This window comes from Cryptotermes secundus, unplaced genomic scaffold, assembly GCF_002891405.2.
Source record: "Cryptotermes secundus unplaced genomic scaffold, Csec_1.0 scaffold722, whole genome shotgun sequence".
Taxonomy (NCBI): Eukaryota; Metazoa; Arthropoda; class Insecta; order Blattodea; family Kalotermitidae; genus Cryptotermes; species Cryptotermes secundus.
This window is the reverse complement of record NW_019729219.1, coordinates 597,535-613,595: the sequence shown is the minus strand read 5'-3', so window position 1 is coordinate 613,595 and position 16,061 is coordinate 597,535. Positions and strand designations below refer to the sequence as shown.

The 16,061-nt window shown below is 40.2% G+C and overlaps 1 protein-coding gene across 2 annotated transcripts in view; it reads left to right on the top strand.

Annotated features, from left to right (window-relative positions):
- Nucleotides 1-16,061, top strand: part of LOC111865536 (protein dead ringer) — a 540,220-nt gene that overhangs the window by 491,114 nt on the left and 33,045 nt on the right. For both annotated transcript variants that reach the window (XM_023853648.2, XM_023853649.2), the window contains exon 5: nt 8,204-8,387. In XM_023853648.2, coding sequence (XP_023709416.1) covers nt 8,204-8,387 — 184 coding nt within the window. The remainder of the gene's footprint in view (nt 1-8,203; nt 8,388-16,061) is intronic.

Here is a 16,061-nt window from a genome sequence, read left to right as displayed (position 1 = left end):
TTCTCTGTTTCTTCGCAAGTTCCCTTCTTTTATTGCTTGTTCTGTGCTCCTGTCCAATGCAGCCTTAATTTACGATTCCTATCGCTCGCACACTTGCGATAACTCGATGAGTTGAATGGCTAGCTTCAGGTTGGAAGACCACAGTTTGATTCTCAACAGGAACAAGATTTATCTCTAAGATACAAAATTGAGACTTTTCTAGGGACCGCCCCACCTCCAGTTCTACAGATGACTCCTTCCCCGGCAAAAAGACGGCCGGATCGTGAAACTTAATCACTCGTCCCTATCTAGCATCGAGGAAAAGCAATGTTGCACGGTCTATTGCTTACGCATATAAGAGAGAGCATAACCACTCTTTCATTCACTTCAACATTTTAACGGACTAATAAGCTCTTGGCTGTTCTGCTTATGAAGATAATAAGTTCAGAAATGAGCACACATCGTAACACATGGTTACGGGTGAGGAAGGGGAGGATATTTTTCCGGCAAAGAAGGAATGCCATCACGAAGCTGAGCATGAGCCAAGATTAAGAATGCATGGAGCCTATACCTCCACTCCCATGACGTGATATTTGATTAATCACAGGAAAATTTTTACTTCATCTTAACTTACAGCATGATAATTCTGGTGTATTCGCTTATTTTTATTCCTTTTTATTGTTTGAAATCCACAAGATTTTCAGAAAATGCATTTTCTATTGGGGAAGAATGTACGCCTTATTTTTCGCGCCTGATAAATGGGTAGCGAGTTGCTCTTGGCATGTACGCAGGAAAGTCCGCAGATCTTCATGTGAGCGAAACTGGTCTTTATTTTCCTTTTCAGGCAAAGGATAATAAATGCTGGGTCGGTAATTAATGTCGGAGACATTTAGACGTTTCGGAGGAACAAAGAGTAATCTGCTTCCGCTTGTTTCTTATTTGACTTACTCTTAGATCCTGAAGATGTAGGCAATATATTTCTCCGAAAAGTCAGCCTCCGAACTACACTACGTTACAACCAAGAAGACCATAATCTGCAGTTCAGTACCAGTTTTCATACATATCAGTTTAACTGGCGTTGAATTTCACATGCGGACAGTACACATGCTGAACCTACAGGCGCATTTCCGTTGCGAAAGCGCCAGAACGTTCTCCGCTGCATTTCCTTCACACCTCCCATCCTTGGGTACCAGTGACGTAACACTGTACCTAAACTCAGTGTGCTTTTATTTTTATACTTCATTTAAGTGACTGCGCCGGTCACAGTGACCGCGCGGTCTAAGGCATGAATTGTCTTTGCTCGCTTGAACGTTGGAATCGTGGGTTCGAATCCCACTCGGATCATCGATGTCTGTGTGCGTTTGTTCTGTGTTTGTGTGTAGGTAGCGGCCTTGTGACGAGCTTATCTCCCGTCCATGGGGTCCATGTCTGTGTATAAGGTTAGGAAACTGAAAAGGGGGCAAAGTTCCAATAGGAGGACTGTAGAGCGATAGATAGCTAAAAAGACAGACAGACAGATAGTCTGTAGAAGTAAAAGTAAAATTAAAAAGTAAGTAAAGCTACCCCTGTAACAGGCCGTGAAGGCCCATAGGGTTGTGAGACGTTAAGGGTCCCACATTACCTTGACAATCGGCTCACAGATGGCGGTAAGGTTGTCAGCCTTACGGCCCGGCCGCGCTTTACTTCCCAGGAAAATCATTTAATTAATTCCTGGTACTCATTTCTGTTAGAGGCTGAGTCGACCCCAGGGCCATAGTGAGACTGTAGAGGTACTACAGGAAATATGTACACATACAAACATGAACAAGAGGCTGGTGTATCAGAGTGCTTTTGCTATTCTGTTTTTTGCGATGTGGTCCTCATTTGTCTTACCATTCATTTGACGTACAAGCACATAGCAAATAAGAGATAATGGGTCGTGGATTCATTACAAAAAATGTACAAAAATTAGCTTCCATCTTACTTTCTGTATAGTGTACACTACATCGGTAGATACCTCAAATTATACTGACGATTTTGTAATATTATACAGCCCTTTCTTTGCCAGGACTATATCTGGTTGAATCTCGTGCAGTCTAAAGAAGGGCGGATGCTTTCTCAACTCAATGTTTAGTGTAAAATGCATACTAAATTTCATCAAAATCCTTGAAAGGAAACTAAAGATGTCTTTGTGCTTAAATAAGCACCACACTATGAAGATCAATGGAAGGGTGGAGATAAACTTTCATTAACTTTTAACTTCGATACTAGACTGAATCGAGTTTTTAGTTTCACGCCCTGGGTGCTTTAAGTTCGAATGAACTTAGAAACAATTAGTCTACACAAGACGCATCATCACCGTGCAGCCTATTCCTTTCATTTTTTATCTCCTTCGTGTGTTATAGGCGTCGTCTTTTCTGTCACGCACTTGTTACTTTGAATCCCGTTTCGAGGTTCATAAAGTACATTATTTTACCACAAGTTGCTATCGTCTCGTGTGTCTTACCTTTCGAATGTTAAACGTCGTTTAGTCTTGTGATTTGTCTCAGTGTTTCTCTTGTTAACTTATAGACTGTCGTAAGAGATTTCCTTCGTTCTCAGCTCGTAGTTTGCTTCTTACGTCAGTCTTCTAATGTCTGTTGAAGCCACTTCCAGAAGCAACCTCAGAAAGCTCGGATATAAATTTTGTGTTCTTACTTTTTCATTATTTATAACAGACCAATTAAAAGTAAAACCAATTTGTATAAAATAATATACCTGTTCCAATTTTAATTTTGAAATCTAGACCTCCTTTCTCAAACCCGGTAATCTACATTTTCCTTGCTCAGAACGTAGCTTCCCAAGCAGGTAAGTTTGTTGTGAAGATGTCTGAAGTTCGAAAACAAATGCTCTTCCCGTTCCTTGGCACTTCAAGCTAACGATGATTAGTTTAATCAATTAAATTGTAATAAATAATGGGCACATACAGATAAATTAATTGCGGTTTGATGGGCTATGCTAGAAGATGGAAGGTCGTGGGTTCAAGTCCCGATGAGGTGATTGGATTTTTTCAATTGACATAATCATTCCAACCGCACTATGGTCCTGGGGTCTACTCAGCCTCTAACAGAAATAAGTACCAGGAATTAAATAAATAATTTTCTTGGTAAGTAAAGCGCGGCCGGCGCGTAAGGTTGACAACCTTACCGCCATCTCTGAGTCGATTGTCTACATAATGTGGGACCCTCAACGTCTCACAACTCTATGGGCTTTCACGGCCTGGTACAGGGATAGCTTTACTTACTTTACTTTATAACTTCAGGGATGTGTCACTTTATAGTATGTGAGTAGATACTTAGTAGCAATAGGTAGATACCAATGTTTTTAGGAGCAGGCACTCTTCCCAGTTTGAAGGCAGTACTTTCGTTCGAAACATTGATATATGTCTACCAAACGACACGATTTCACATCACGGAAGTCACCAATTTTCAGATAAATCATGGCATTTGGCCTCTAAATTAAATAAAAAAAGGAAATAGTTTAATTATAATTTTAATTTTAGTGTAAAACAAACTTACAATGTATCGCTCCTCTTGATAAATTCTTTATAGTTTCATAGCTGGTTGAAATGCGAGATTTTCTGCTGAAGATTGGCTCGTCACTGATTCTGAGTATTCAAGTCTAGAATGGCCGCCTGTCCTTCAGTTCTTATGCCCGTAAAATAATCACTGTCATGAAAAATAAGTACAAGGTTCATCATAAATTTGTACACTGTATCGTTGAGGTCTGACTCTCTAGTTAAGAATTCCGTGGTTATAGAACCCCTCACAACAACAGGAAGTTTGATAACGTTATCACCGTTAAGAATAGAAGGAAGGTCACACAGGAATAGTTGAGGAAATTTAATTTCGGTTCATATCAGTGTAATAGATCCTATAACCTCTACATTACATAAAGCTCAAACAGCCCTTTACAAGTTTCAAAATGAACGCATTCTACAAGACATTAGCGGTTAACATACAGTCCGGATATCACTGAATTCTACAATTTTTACTTGAACCATTTTTGACATGGCAAGTATCTGTAACTACTAGCAAGTAACCACAAGATATGCGTTGAGATTTTCATGACATGATTATCTATGCATAAATTTGGATCTTCTTTTTCTGAGTCATGACACCGTGTAGTATCTCATTCGATTGTCAACTTTTCGAAGGAATTTGTTTTCCAAAAGGAGAAATAATACAGGCAGTAGGATAAAACATAAAGGCAGCAGTAATGTTCCTCCGAAACGTTTCTAAGCACCAACCAGACTACGATATGACGATCAAGAATATCACAATTTAAATTTAACAATCATGAAAAACCTCAAATCTCTTGTGAGATATGAAACACTCATGGCCTTCCCTACGAAGATTTCTGTCTTATGGAATGTGACACCTTATAATTTGATAGATAGGTCAATGTTTCGGAGCCATCAGCTGGCTCTCTTTTCAGGTTACCGTGAAGGTAGTAATAGTCCGATCTTGTGTATCTAACAGTTTGCATTACTGATATATAAATATCAAACCAACAAACTCTACTGCACACGGTGGTACACCTATCAGCTTTCTGATACGTAACAAAATGGATGTTTACTTTCGAATTATGTTAGGAGCCATACATGGATATTTATATGGAGACTATTCTATCCACGAAAACCTGCTCTGACTCAATTCATCCGAATGTCATCACGGAATGGTTCCTAATAAATTACCACAGTTCAACCACGGTATTAAATGGAGGTGAGTGGTCAGCTTCATAACAATGCTGCTTTATCCCTGGATAAAAGGTCCTGACTCCCATGAAATACTAGGCAGGGTGAGCCCCAGAGCCGGTTGGGTCCCTGTGGAGAGAAGAAGAATTCCTTGTCTCTGCTGAGAGTCCAAACTCAATCCCATGGCTGTCCAGCCGGTAGCCAACCGCAATACCGACTGAGCCATCTCGGCTCTCTCCTCCTCAATACGATTTTCCTAGCGATAATAGGTTAAGAGCGCAAATTGTAAAGCTCACCATACCTCTTTCCCTCCAGTGTCCTTTCTTCCTCTTGGATACGTCATATCCGGTGTAGTGCTATACCAGGCGTTCTACATTCATGTCTTTCTGCAGATGTGAATACCAAAAATAGTATAAATTAATGCTCAGAGTGATCAGTTCTTCATGTTCTGCAAATGCAACAATGAGCGCTTGTTTACAACTTAGAGAATTTGCATTTAATCGGGTAGTAGAAAGAATCACCAATATCGCCCTGACTCTTACACCCATAAAATATTACTGCTTTTGTCATTCTATAACGGGAAACACATTTGATAATTCATTCTTCTTGCTAACATCCAAATGTAATTAGAATTATCGAGTCAAAGAGGACGAGACGTGCTGAGCATGTAGTACGCATGAGGGCATTAGTGGCAGAGACAGAAGGAATGAACCGATAGGAAGATCAAAACGAGTAGGGGGAGGATAATTTTTAAATGAACCTTAGAGAAACAGGATGGGATGGTATGAGCTTGATTCATCTGGCTTATGGTAAGGACCAGTGGCGGGCCCTTTTGATCACGGCAATGAAGTACTGGGTTCTACAATGTAGGGAAATTCTTGAGCAGCTGAGCAACTGGTGGATACGGGCCGCGCCATAGCTCAAGCTGTTAGTCGCTGGTTTCCACCGCGGCGGTCGGGTTTGATCCCGGGTCTGGTAAAGTGGGATTTGTGATGGACAAAGTGGCGCTGGGGCAAGTTTTCTCCGAGTACTTCAATTTCCCCTGCCAATCTTCATTCCACCAATTGCTCCACAATCACCCTCACCTATCATCTGGGACTACTACAATAGGCCAGAAGTGGCCGCAGTACAAGGGACTTAGTACCACCCCACTAGCACTACCAACTGGTGGATTCTCAAGAAGGGATCGGCTTCATGGAGTTATTTACTGTATTATGAACGTGAGTAACAGCTTTTTGCAGTTGAGCATCAATGAAATTCCTGTGTATGAAAACCCGAAGCGCCTGTGCAGTGTGTCGCCCAAACTCCATGCATAAAAGTGTTGCTACATTATTTGCATTACACAGTCATAAGTTATTATGTAGATCTTGTCATTTATAGGTTTGTGTAGTCTCCACCATGTTCGAAAATTCATGATCCGAATTTAAGATCCATAAAGATATGTAGCGAGAAGCGAATTCCTAACAATATTAAAATAAATTAGCACTTAATGGCACTTTATGAAGTTTTTATACGGTGCACATTACTAGAATAGCTCTAAAAAGAATTCTTGCCTATCCTTTTTTTTATTTAAAGACATTCTCTTCAGGACTTCTTATTGGTATGTATTTGAGGGACAAAGCAAATGTAGAGCAAGAGGGACAGCTGCATTTTGTTGAACGTCGTCTAATTTGTCTTTACAAAGGATTAGATCGCTTATTGCAGATGTAATTGTTTGTTCAGAAGCTAATCACACTGTTGGTCCAAACTGTAAAAAGTCAAATTCCTTTTCATTGTATATCATTAAGCAGGCCTGTTCATATTCTGCAAGGAAACTGCTAAATAAAAACTGTGGAATTTAACAGGTTATTTTCTGGTCTCTGAAACAGTATATCCTGGCATATGAATAGCGACATTACGGAGGAACATACTGCCTACACCATCAAGACGGTATGTTTTATGGAATGGAAGCTGATATGTGTTTGTTTTACCTTATTTAAGGATACTGTGACTACCTCAGATTATATTGCGTTAGTTGACGCCCTAACTCAGTAGGTCAAATTCATTGCCTTGAAAGATTAACATCTTAAGGATCATAACGAGCTCAAATAAATTTACATAATTTACTAATTCTCTTGTGTGATGAGGTGTTTCCGAAAAATGTCGATATATTTCAACTTTGACCCTACAAAAGAGAGGTATTGTATTAGAAGGTAGGAAAGCAGTGACAAAATCGTTCCCTAATTAATGTGGGATTCCTAATAACACATCAATAGTAACTATTATATTGTCACATATAAGGGATACGTGAGAAATAATTATGGATTACGGTTTTGACGGAGCTGTTTTATTGGATATGTATGCCAGGCGGAACTACAGATAGTTGTCACACACGATAATTATAACACTTCATGACTGCGAACAATGGACACACTCTCATATTCCTCGTAACTTCGCAACATGACTGCGGCTGCTGTGTTCTTGAATATCGAAAAGCGTTTGATATATTACGCCACATTGGTTTGTTACGCAAGTTGTATATTTTAAAATTTTCGACTAATTTAATCAAGCCTTTTAGATTCTTTTGGTATTTGTCCCATTATAAAAAGAGCCATTCGTTTTCTGAACAAGATTAACAGACTGGGTATAATAAGGACGACAGAGTTTGTTTCCTGTGAGGTGGGAAATCTCTTTATGGGGAAGGCCTCAGATGCAAGGGGCATTTATGCCTTTAGAAGCAAAGTTAGAAAAGACCCACAGATTATTAAGGTTAGAATCTATGTACACTCACTTATACACCAGCATGTCGTCATATTGAAACATGTCCAACTCTAAATATTTCTGGAAGTTAGGCCTGGCTGTGACTCTGCTGCAGATATTCTCAAAAGCACTGAATTATTCAGGGAAATAATATCTGTGCTAAAGAAGTCCCATTTCCCCTGCCAATCTTCATTCCACCAATTGCTCCACAATCACCCTCACCTATCATCTGGGGCTGGTACAATAGGCTAAAAGTGGACGCAGTACAGGGGACCTACCCCACCCCATTAGCATTAAAATAAAACAAAAGAAGTCCTAAGAAGTTGTTACTGAAAACGCACATAGGGGCACTGGAGTTAACAGAAAAGGTGACGTCAAATAACATTCTCAAATCAAGTTAGCCTCAAACTGCTGACAGTTGCCACTGCATCGGCCACGCTAAGCCGATTGTTACCAGCTTATCACACAAAGTACCACAAATATGGAAGATATAACTTGTTTCATTATAAAATGGCAATTCATTTCGACAACAATAGTGCGCGTGTAGTAATCTATGTTAGTGACACAGGTCCTTCTTTTAGTTCTGTGTAGTTAGCCTAATGGTCAAGGATATGGGTTTGATAGGTCAGCTGATTAAGAAGGCCCGTCTCTGCCGTCTCGTTGCAGAGACAATCTCTCTCCTTACCTTGGAAGGAGAATGCATACAAGAAGAATGGGAGACCACATGGGTAATTGCAGTATAACGCAAACGTTTTCTTCTTGTGTGCGCAGGGACGCCCATCAATCGATTACCAATCATGGCGAAGTCCGTCCTAGATCTGTATGAGCTCTACAACCTAGTCATCGCCCGCGGAGGTTTAGTTGACGTCATCAACAAGAAACTGTGGCAAGAAATCATCAAAGGACTTCATCTTCCTTCGTCAATCACATCAGCAGCTTTCACGTTAAGGACACAGTAAGTAAAGGATCCCAATATATATATTACTATTTGGAACATTCCATTTTGTGCAAGAAAGAGCTTGAGACAGTAAGTATGCCGATATAATAGAAATCGACATTGAAAATATTGTGTTCACCTTTACTGTTCTAGCTGACGTTAATTCTACTGTTTATATTATACTAAGCTAGTGGAATAGTGGGCAAATTTAGTACAAATATTATGTCACTGGACATTATCTATCGTCTTGATTTTATCTAAAACGCCGTCTTGTTTATATTTCGAAACACAACGTTTCGGAGTCTGGACTCTTCTGTCTCCGGAGACAGGGATTAGCTCTATCGACTGGGCCCAACTGCCTGAAGACAGAGACAGAATCCAGTCTCCGAAACGATGCGTTTTGAAATATAAAGAGAAAGAGTTTTGGATGAATAACATTCAGAAATAGAAATTTCAGTTTCAAAATCCTCAAAGAGTGTTAACCTTAGAATTTCTTAAAGGAATATACATTTTCCAACTTTCCAACCAATTGGCTATTATTTACTTTAACTAATGTAATTCTTCCGTTACACTAATAAAACAATTTAATAACAATTTCGAAGCACGTTAAAGAAGAGCAAGAGAAAGAGCAGGCATATGAGACTGATCTTAAGATCAGAATAGCGTGGGCCCATCTGATTTATATGCCGGTCACGGTAGCCGAGTGGTCTAAGGCATGCATTGTCTTCGCTCGCTCCGAAACCGGGATCGTGGGTTCGAATCCCACTCAGGGCATGGATGTTTAGTTAGTGTGTGTGCGTTTTTCTGTGTTTGTCTACAGGTAGAGGCCTTGCGACGAGCTGATCACCCGCCCAAGGAGTCCTACCGTATGTGTAAGATGTAGAAAAACCGAAGTGAACGGAGTTCATGGAGGTAGGCCTAGGCTCACTGGGGCTGTAGTGCCAAGGAAAAAAGAATCTGATTGATATGCCGATCAGAGTGGCCGCGACTTCTAAGACATAAAACTGTCTTCGCTCGCTTGAAGGCTGGGATCTTGGGTTCGAATCCCACAAAGGCATGAATGTCTGTGTATGCTCTTATTCTGTGTTTGTGTTGTCCTGTGTGTAGGTAGCGACCTTGCGACGGGCTGATAATTCGTCCAAGGAGCCCTACCGACTGTGCAAAAAAGATTACGAAACTGAAGTAGCCAATGCCCAACAAAGGGCTGTGAAGCCACTGATGAATGATGAATGAATCTGATTTCTATAAACCTCTATGTATGTACATACACAATATAAGACATATTCCTGTTTCCTAGCACGGATCAAACCGAAAACGTCCAAAGGTATGACGTTTGCTCCGTACTGTTGCCGATATGTATGAGTAGATTACCACAGCACACACCTGTGGTTACTATGTATACCACCTGCTTTAACATACTAAAACTCTGCATTCTACCCACCGAATGTATTTATGTGTTTTTCTGGTTATCACAATAAACAGTGTTGTTTTCCGTAACGGAGACGTAATGGGTTTCCTCCCAAGTACGAACTTAATTATTATATAATATTAAAAAAAAAAATCTGTTATTACATGTTTGCGCGATGTGCCGTTATTGTGGTAAATTTAGTTAGGTGATTCGAGTACTCAATCCCAATTTTGTGTTCCTAATTAAGCGAGTGTAATTTATACATTTAATTTCTTTGTTACTTACTTTTTAAAGTTTTAGCTACTTGACCCACATATGCGAAACGTATGAGATATCTCCTCATAGACCCATACTAGAAAGAAACTAGAAATATGTTATATTAGCAGGATAATGATGAAATATAGAATGATGTAACTAGTACCAGACGCAGTGGTCGTAATAAATAGGGCTCTTGCTTTATAATTAGATCGTCCCATTTCAAATATTTGCTCGCAGACCAGCTATCCTGCCTGAGAAATTCCGTGATTTATTTCAGACAATTGCCAGAACCGTACCTGATATTAGGCCATGACCACTTCCTTCAAAATTCTTTCCAGTTCACCATTCACTACTCCTACAATTTGACACTAAGTTATCTGAACTACTGAAACTGCTGGATACACGATAAGTACACGAAATAATGTACTGCATTTGGAAAGTTCAAGCGGAATCAACAATTAACATGTCAAAAGAATAAGCATGAATATATACAGAAGTAAAGAATCTATTCTTGTAATAGGCCGTGAAGGCCCATAGGGTTGTGAGATGTCGACGCTCCAACATTTTCTTTAGACAGTCGGCTCACAAATGGTGGTAAGGGCGGCGGCCTGGGCCGCGCCATAGCTCAAGCGGTTAGTCATTGGCTTCCCACTGCGGCGGCCCGGGTTCGATCCCGGGTGTGGTCGAGTGGGATTTGTGGTGTACAAAATGGCGCTGGGTCGAATTCTCTCCGAGCACTTCGGTTTCCCCTGCCAATCTTCATTCCACCAAATTCTCCATCATAATAATCACTCGGGGCAGGCTACAATAAGCCAATCAGTGGCCGCCGTGCAGAGTGGACCCAGTTGGACTCCACCCCTCAATAAGCGAATTAAAAAAATGGCGGTGCCCTTTACACGTAAGGAAGGTTCCTGGAACACATTTCTGTTAGAGGTTGAGTCGACCTCAGGGCCATAATGCAGATGGAAGGATTAGGTAAATAGAAAAAATTCACCTCTTCGGGACTCGAACCCGCTACCTTAAGGCTTGAAGCATAGTGCCTCAACCAACTACCCTACCGCGTGCCCCCCAGCATGGATATAAACACAAAGAAAAGATAACCAGGGTGGCGAAGCATGTAACAGCAACTTTTTTTATATGTTTATATTTGTATTTTAAAGCATTTTATTATAAGAAATTTTCAAACCTATTTTAGGAAATTCGTAAACTGTTATTTAAATATGTAAGCCTTGTCGGAAGAGACAAAACGAGCCTAATGCGGTTACATACTGCTGAGGCAGCATTATGAGAGCGTTGCCAATCCATCACTCCGGCGACGGTATTGAAGTTTGGGTGTCATGAAAACTGATGCCAGTTGGGCCCATGCACGTTAACTGCGCAGGAAATCGGATAGGGTTAGTTTCAGTGCGTGAGGCGCAGCTCTAATAAACAGGCAGATATATTTGTTTTTTATAAAGTTTGCTGGCCTGGCATTATGGAATGTTTCGATGTTCGACTTGTCTAATTATTGGAAGGTAACCTGTCTGGCGTTCAGGGAGGTAGGCCTAGGCCCACTGGGGCTGTAGTGCCAAGGAAAAAAACTGTCTGGCAATTCCCTTCTGAGGAGAGAAATACAACTATGAAATATTGTACATTTAAGCCTTTGAAACCTGGAATTAATATAATACCGTATTTACGCATGTATAGGCCGCACATTTTTTTGCCAAAAATTCAAGAGGAAAACTGGGGTGCGGCTTATATTCTAAATATTCGAAATCACACTTCATTTAAAAAAAATTATATTCATAATTAGTAATACAGGGTGTTCTACTCCTGAAATAATATCCCAAGAAAATTATTTTTTCTATAATTTCTGTCTGAAAATTGTGCTGCGGCCTATACACGCATGCGGCCTACACATGCGTAAATATGGTATCTAAAGTTCACTATCCTACCTCCTAGAATACACTTTGCCTCCATTACAAATAAATGTGATTGCTGTGTACTATGAGAACCATACGAAACCCTATATCCTGTATGAACTAAGCCCTGCTTAACGAAATCTAATAAATACACTTAATATTGCGTGAAAAGATTATTTTTACTTAACCACATTTTATCAGCTTCAGCTTAATATGTCTGACAGCGATATGGAGGATTTTTAGTATTGTACCGAGAAATACAATATTATACATCACTATCCTTGCAGTTATTTGGGGGAGGCGGAGGATAGCCTGTCTGGAGGCTGAGATTCGAACCCAAGATCTACTGGATACAATGCAGCAATACTACAGAGTAATGTTCAGTGATTGAATAAAAAGAAATGGAAAGAAATACATGACAAGAAGCATCAAAATCTGCACACTTGACCTACTATAGTTAAGATGCTGTAATAAATAGCATGGAGATAAGTGACTGATTTTTAGACTATTTACCGAAGCTGTTCCATACGACAAATACGGGCCGGACGTGTAAGGTGTGATGAAAAAAATTCTTTAAATTTCTTTGTAAATTTCGATATGAACCGGATTTGCCCGGCTGAGAGTACGATTATGTACTAGTCTCTCTGACAACTGTAATCAACTTCGGTGTCCATCACAAGGCACTGCTTGGTCAACTAGGTCAACTAAATGTATGTTGCAGAAGCAGATGTTGCGTTATGAATTTTATACTTAAATTACTGTATATACGCCTCTGTTTCTACCTGATTTTTTTTATGTTTTTACCCTGGGTTCAGTTTCATTAGTTTACAACCATGTGAACCGGGAGGTCATTCCAGTGAACATAAGGGTATCTGCTGTTCTTAAGTTTCGTGGAACTGTTTAATGTTTAGACAAGAAATAACAGAGAGCTATACTGATTTTATTTTGTCCTCCCAAATCGTTAATATTAATAACAGAAGGGAGAACTTTAATCATTCTGATATATAAAAAAGGTCGTTAAATTATTTTGTATTCAAGGACAGGCACTCGCCTGTTTTCGTTTATCACTGAACACCCGCGGCGACAAGCTATAAAATAAATGTATCTGCAGTTAATTTTGTAAAAAGTTTATTAAAAAATATTGCTAACATATTTTTAGGCACGTTCGCAACACAGCGAAGCGCCTTTCAAAATATTCCCTTCCTTCTATTTGTTCTTCTATAACATATAATTCGAGAACCACTGGAAGGAACTTCATCAAATTTGATAAATGAAGATTTTATTAAAATTGATTGAAATATTCCTGTGATTGCTGAAATGGGACAAAAATAATGGACAATTTACATGAAGATGCACATGCGATTCTGTGCGATCCCGAAAATGGTTAAATATTTAGGGCCTTCCATAGAGAGAAATTTGAAGCATCTAGAGAAATGTGATACGTTCTACCCCTCCCCCCAATATTTTCTTACTTGTTACCGGTTTCTGAATAATTAAGCAGATTTCAGGGCCTCCCTTGCTGGACAGGTCAAAGGTTTGGCATCAGATGAAGAGAGACACCAAAAACCAAAACCGATGCCGAAAGCAGCGTCATCAGCAGCGACTTGAAGCACAGAGCAAATGATGCTCGAGATGGTTCAAGTTCGTATAGCAACAGGCGTGACCAGAGTGGTTTGAACGGCTGTTGTACTGCGATGTGGAAAGCAAATGGAAAAACTACCACATTATCACTTTTCCTGGATAGTCTCTTTCCAAATAAAAAAAATGAGAACCATGTATGTGAAGATAGAGGGGTGGATAGAAGCGACCAGAAGACGAGGAAGAAGACGTAAGAAGATGCTGGATGACCTTGGGGACAGAAGAGGATATTCTCATTTGAAGGAGAAAGCTCTAGATCGCATTAAGTGGAGGAACTGTTTTGGAAGAGACCGTCGACCTGTCGTCTAACAGATTACTGATGAATGAATGAAATAGTTACCTAATTTTTTGAATGTTCAACAATGAAGAACGATATTCCGAACACAAGCGAAGATCTCCGAAGTCCCTCGTTCTCAAGAACAATTATTTAAACGAAGCTTCCCCATGCCCATGTACAGCCCATATAGGAATGTTACGTTTTATTTTAGATCGTACTTATTTTGCTTAGCCGAATAAACAGACGTATTTAATATATACTATGTTTTCACAGCAAATACCTGAACACTGGTGGTAGCTGTGATTTATAGTTCTCTTACTGGAAGGCGCGTTTTACTGTAGTCATGCTCTGTTGGACTTGAAGCACTCGCAGAGGCCAACATGCAGATTAAGTTCTTTCAGTCAGTATGGCCGCGTAGTTCGGTAAGCCAGACGTTTCGGAGTAATATCACCCCACTCTCAGGGTGGAAGAGTAAGCCTCATTTTTCCAAGCGGAATTCATTCTGTTTGCCTCTTACTTTACTGGTTTCTCGTTTTGCTTATTTTTCCACCTTCAAGAAGGGGCGCTATAGTCTTTTGAAACGTCGGGTTTTTCCAAAATGCGTTATGCTATAACCCAGAAGAGTGTACTCTGAATTGTTCTCTTTTGGATGGCAGCTTATTTTACAGTGCACTCAGTAATTAGACGAGAGAGTCAACCTGTAGGACGATTAATTAACCAGAAAAGAATGGAAGAAATCTGTTGTGGCCATATCGATTCTGGTTGCTAATTTCTAAGCAACGGTAAAAAAGGTAAAGCTATCCCTGTAATAGGCCTTGGAGGCAAACAGGATTGTCAGACGTCGAGGTTCTCATATTTTCTAGACAATCGGCTCACAGATGGCGGCAAGGATATCAGCCTTACACGCCGGCCGTCCGTTACCCTCCAGGAATATTCCTGGTACTGAATTCTGTTAGAGGCTGGTCGACCCTAGGGCCAGAGTGCGGCTGAAAGTATTAGGTTACCTCATCGAGAATCAAAATCTCTAAGCAATGAGGAACGAGAAATTTAGGTTCTTGGAGGATTGTTGACAGGCTGATGATACTAGGAACTGTCACATAAATCACAGGTACTGCGAGTGCGCGTGCACCAACTCAGGCGGAAAGGGTGGACGCTCGCTACGCGGACAGCTGCCTATGAATCACGCTACATTTTCGACATCGTAGATCTCGCGGTCGATTGTGAAACTTTATTCCCTCATAATACATGGAAAATCCGAAATATGCTGTTTTCTAGAAAATTTTATAAATACCTTAAGGAGGGAAAAAATGCTCATTTGCTCTCTGCTTTTCTACAAAGATTTTGCTCTGTTGAGTAAATTGTATTCTTTCAAGAAGTTTGTAAAGACAGCTAGAGACAGGAAGTAACGTCATTGGTCTTTATACTCGTACATTGCACATTCAAGTATATTACTTCCTTATTATATTTCAGTGTCCTGCTGCACTGGTTAATAATTTTGTGGTTTTCGTTGATAGTGGATGGTTGTATCAACCACAGACCCTTAAAACCACACAACACTACATCATACTGAACATCTACAACCTCATGCATACCGCAACCGCTCAATGCCTTAACATATTTCCATTCACAACCCACACTACTACGGGATACAGTCAACTAAATATACCAGATGAAGGAGTAAAAATGTTTTAAGTAATTAAAAAAATCAAATAATTTGGATTTTAGCCAAATGTTAGCAGTGCTTTAGAACAATAATCTTGTATCAGTTACACATATAATCTATTTGATGGTGCCTTCTGAGGCCGAAACATGTAGAAGAAGGAGATCCATGGCAACCTTAGTACACCAGCAGTCTACCAACGCTACAAGAAGTTGAACCTCCAAAACTGCCCCTATTTCATCATGCTGCAGCAATCGCACTATACAAGCCCATTCATCACCTTCCCCCTTTATTTATTTATTTATTACATTTATGGGGGCACGTGGTAGCGTAGTTGGTTGAGGCACTATGCTACAAGCCGGGGGGTCGCGGGTTCAAGTCCCAATGAGGACATTGAATTTTTTTTTTTTTGTTGACCGAATCCTTCCGGCCGCACTATGGCCCTGGGATCGATTCAGCCTCTAACAGAAATGTGTACCAGGAATATTCTTGGAATGTTCTCGGTGGTAAAGAGCGGCCGGCGCGCAAGGCTAACAACCTGACCGTGATC